This window comes from Miscanthus floridulus, chromosome 6, assembly GCF_019320115.1.
Source record: "Miscanthus floridulus cultivar M001 chromosome 6, ASM1932011v1, whole genome shotgun sequence".
NCBI classification, from domain to species: Eukaryota; Viridiplantae; Streptophyta; class Magnoliopsida; order Poales; family Poaceae; genus Miscanthus; species Miscanthus floridulus.
Window position 1 is genome coordinate 41325378 of NC_089585.1, and position 4557 is coordinate 41329934.

The 4557-nt window shown below is 45.2% G+C and overlaps 1 protein-coding gene across 1 annotated transcript; it reads left to right on the top strand.

Moving 5' to 3' along the window:
* Nucleotides 1-1508: 1508 nt before the first annotated feature.
* LOC136458135 (uncharacterized) lies at nucleotides 1509-4233 on the top strand. Its single transcript, XM_066458128.1, has 3 exons — nucleotides 1509-2064; nucleotides 2169-3401; nucleotides 3494-4233. The coding sequence occupies exons 1-3, from the start codon at nucleotides 1509-1511 to the stop codon at nucleotides 4003-4005; spliced, it is 2301 nt and encodes a 766-aa protein (XP_066314225.1). The 3' UTR covers nucleotides 4006-4233.
* Nucleotides 4234-4557: the final 324 nt, after the last annotated feature.

Consider the following 4557-nt stretch of genomic DNA (forward strand, 5'->3'; position numbering starts at 1 on the left):
TCGGGGAAGAAGGAGCGTCCCGCTGACGTGCGGGCCCCGCGGGTCAGCAGTACAATGGCAAGGAGCGGGCTGGGCCACGGCTAAGCTGGGCCGAGGCTGACTAGGGCTGGCGCGCGCGAGAGGGCACTGGAAGCCCAGCAGATATTCGAGAAGAGGCCGGAGCTCGGCGGGTGGAGTGCGGGGTTGGGCCGGATATCTGCTGCAGGGTTGCTTGGTCGCGGCAGGCCGAAAGCCAAGGGCAGGCTGAAGGCGCAGAGAAAAACTCTTTTTTTGTAAAGAGACTTTGAAACTTATTTCAAATATTTAAAACATGCTTTTAACTCAAATTTGAAAACCCTTTTTCAAATAGGGTTTGAATATATTATGAGCTTATTTGTGAAATATATTTTAAACCAATTTTGAGAATTGAAACCAACTCAAACTTTGGACTTATTTTGAATTAGTTTTGAAACATAATTTTGAAGCCTTTATTTTCAAAAAGAATCATGACTTAAACAAATTTTCGAAATTCACTTTTCACACAGAAAGGCTTATGCAAAGGCATGAATGCGAGAGACATACTTTCATAAACTTCGTAAAAGTTTTACAAAGCTTACTTTCACTCTTTGAATTGTCAACAACCACAGTTTTGAAAGTCGACGACTACGACGCGCCTAGTCGCGCCTAGTCGCTAGGCTACGGCCCGGCGCCTGGACTAGGGGGGTAGTCGCTCCTCAAGTCGACGGGAGCGCCTAGGCGGCGCCTCCGCGCGACTCGGCGGCGCCCAGAAGCCCTAGGCGGCGCGGAATCGACTCGAGGCGGCCCGCAGCGCGCAAAATTTTACGCGGCGGCCGGCGAGCGCGCGCGCGGGAAAGGTTGGCGCCGGGGGGAATTGCCGCGCGCGCGCGACGGATAAGGCCGCGTATGGGTACTGAAGCCGCGCGCGAGGCTATTCCGCTGCCAGGCGACGCTCCTCTCCGCCGGGAAGCAGCTTCCGCCGGCGCCGACGCTCCTCCCCGCCCGCCAGTCCGTTCCGACCTCGTCCTCCTCCACTCCTCCCCGGTCTCCTCCCAGCTCGTCCTCCTCCCCGCATCGAAGCCTCGAAGGGCCTCCCCGCCGGCCAACTCCCCGCGGCCCAGTACCCTCCCCGGCGGTCATCTCCCTCAGGCGGAGCCCCAGCCCCCAAGGCCGACGCCCAAAGCCGAAGGTATGTCCTCCCCTGCTCTGCTCTGCTCTGCTCCCTTGAACTGCTCTGCTCTGTTTCCCTGCTGCTCTCCTCTCCTCTGATTGCTCTGTTTCCATTTGTCCTCTGCTCTGTTTCCCTACTGCATGTATATATCATTATATCTGATTGCTTGTTCAGTTGTTCTGAAATCTGATTGCATGTTCTAAAACTCAGATTGGTTGATTGCTACAGCCTACAGGCATACTGATTGCTTTGATTTCTGTAATCTGAAATCTGATTGCATATACTGATTGGCTGATTGCTTTGATTGCATGTGTATGTTTGTAATTTGTTGATTGTTCAGATGACGGAAACAGAGGGTCAACCTGACTCTGGACGTGCAACAGCGGGAGGAAATGTCTTGAGAAGGAACTCAGATGATGTGGGATGGGTGTTTGGGGTTCTTGTTAATCCGAACAACAAGGACCAGGTGAAGTGCATACTCTGTGACAAGGTCATGTTTGGAGGGGTTTATCGGTTGAAGCAGCATATCGCCCAGGAAGGAAAGAATGCAAAGAAATGCCAGGGCACAAAGACCTCCAAAGAGAAGTTAAAGGAGGCTCAAGAAAAGTGCAAGAAAGCACTAGATGAAGCAAAAAGGAAGAGGGTGGAGAAGACTGTTCGTGAGATAGAACTTAGAGAGGAAGTTCATGTATCTAGGGTTGGAACCTCAGAGGAAGTCACTTGTGTTGGAAGTTCAGAGCCTCACAAATTAGGCCCCATGGACAAATGGACAAAAGCTATTGATCCTACAGCAACCAAATCTGAATCTTTGACTCAACAAAAGCTGAACAAGGAACTTTGGAAAGAAAGATTACATGAGGTGCATAAATATATTGCAAGATGGGCCTATAACCATGGTAATTTCCTTGCTGTTTTTTTTTATTTCAGATTTCATTGGATGCTATGCTACTACCTATTGCTGTAGTAATGCACTAATTTCCTTTCTTTGTAACATTGGCAGCAATACCATTCAATGCTTGTGACAACGATGAGTTCAAGCAAATGTGTGAAGCAATTGGACAATTTGGGCCTGGAATTGAACCGCCAACTATGTTTGACCTGAGAGGGAGATTGCTAGAAGAAGAATATGCAAGAACCAATAGTTTGCTGCAAGAACGTGAAGCCGAGAAGATGAAGAATGGGTGCTCTATTATGACCGATGCTTGGTCAGATAAGAAGAGGAGAAGCATAATGAATTTGTGCACTAATTGTGCTGATGGAACCAGTTTTATTTCCTCAAAAGAGATGTCAGATGTGTCACACACAAGTGAAGTCATCTTTGAACTAGTAGACAAAGCAATTGAGGACATTGGTGAGGATGATGTGGTGCAAGTTGTGACTGACAATGCTTCTAACAACATGGGAGCAAAGAAGCTTCTGCATGAGAAGAGACCACATATCTTTTGGACCTCTTGTGCAGCTCACACAACCAACTTGATGCTCCAAGGAATTGGCAACATTCCTCGGTTCAAGAAGGTGGTTGACCAAGCAAAGGCATTCACCATATTTGTCTATGGGCACACAAGAACACTAGAGTGCATGAGATACTTCACTGAGGGGAGAGAGATAGTAAGGCCAGGAGTGACTAGGTTTGCTTCAAACTTTCTGACTTTGGAAAGCATACAAGAGAAGAAGGACCAGCTAAGAAAGATGGTGGTTCATAGTAGGTGGGACTCACTGAAGGATGTGAAATCACAGAAGGGAAAAAATGCTACAGCAACTATATTGAATCCAAATTTTTGGAAGGATGTGAAGTTGACATTGGCTGTTTTTGAGCCATTGTTCAAAGTTCTTCGTTTGGTTGATGGAGATGTGAAGCCATCCATGGGTTTCGTATATGGAGAACTATTGAAGGCAAAGAGACAGATCAAAGAGGCCCTTGGCAATGTTGAGTCCCGTTTCAAGGATGTTATTGACATTGTTGGGAAGAAGATGGCTGGAAGACTTGATTCTCCATTGCATTTGACAGCTTATTTGCTGAATCCACACTACAGTTATGCTGATCCATCAATCTTTGATGTACCCAAAATAACAGAAGGTTTTATCAGTTGTGTGGAGACTTTTTATTATCATGATGAGGAAATGCAAGAACAAGCTGCCAATGTTGAACTCCAGAAGTTTCAGAGTAGAGAAGGACCATTTAGCAAGAAGCTTGCAAGGACTTTTGAAAACTTTGATTATAATCCAGGTAAAAGTTATTTCCTGATTATACATGGCTGTTTGTTGTGTTCATCTAACAAGAAATCTGCTATAACTACTAACTAATAGTGTGTTTTTTTATTTCAGCATCATGGTGGAGGCTGTATGGAACTGAAACACCAGCTCTACAGAAGATGGCTACAAGGATCCTATCTTTGACAGCAAGCTCTTCTGGTTGTGAAAGAAATTGGAGTGGGTTTGATGGGGTGCACACTAAGAAGAGAAACAGGCTTACTGTAGACCGCCTCAACAAGTTGGTCTACATTCAATTCAACAACAGGCTGCTTAATAAGAGAGCAAAGATCAAGTCAAAGAAAATTACTGATGTTCTCTTGTCTAGTGATACAACTGAAGCTCAAGGTTTCCTCCAAGAGAATGGAGATCATTTGGCAGTAATTGTTTTTAGAGATGATGAAGATGAGGAACTCATGGAAGGTACAGGGATACCTTGGTCTGTGCTTGGAGATGCAGTGGGAGCAGAAGAACAACTAGAGCTGCGTAGAAGTGCAAGGGTGAGAGAGCTCTATGAAGGAGAAGAGTTCCAGTCCGAAGAAGAAGAGTTTGATGAAGATGAGGATGACTATGTGATGGATGATTAGATGAACCCTACTGAAGAAGTGTGAGACAGCCTCATGTCATGTTTGCTTTGCTTTTGTGATCTTAGAACTCTTTGCTTTTGTCATGTGTGCTTGTGTTTTGTGTTGTGAGAACTAAGAACTGAGAATCATGTGTTGTAATGTGTGTCTTCTATCCATTTTATGTTCTCTGTTGCTGCCTGTTGTTGTCTTCTACTCTTCTCCATTGCAGTTGGACTGTTGGAGACTTGGAGCATTGCTGCATCAACTACAAGTAAGGAACTAGGAACATCACTTCTGTTATTCTGTATCAACTACAAGTAAGGACTAAGGACCTAAGGTATGTCTATCTAAATTATTCATGATTTCTGCTATATAAATATATATATTATGCTATATATATTATATATTATACTAAATTGGCAAAACGCCTAGCAAAACGCCTAGCATCGCCTAGGCTAGCCTAGGCTGGACTAGTCGCTAGGCTAGGGGTCATCGCCTAGATTTCGCCTAGCGCCTAGAAAAACTTTGTCAACAACTAAAAGATCTTGGAAAATTTTAGAAAATTCACCAAAT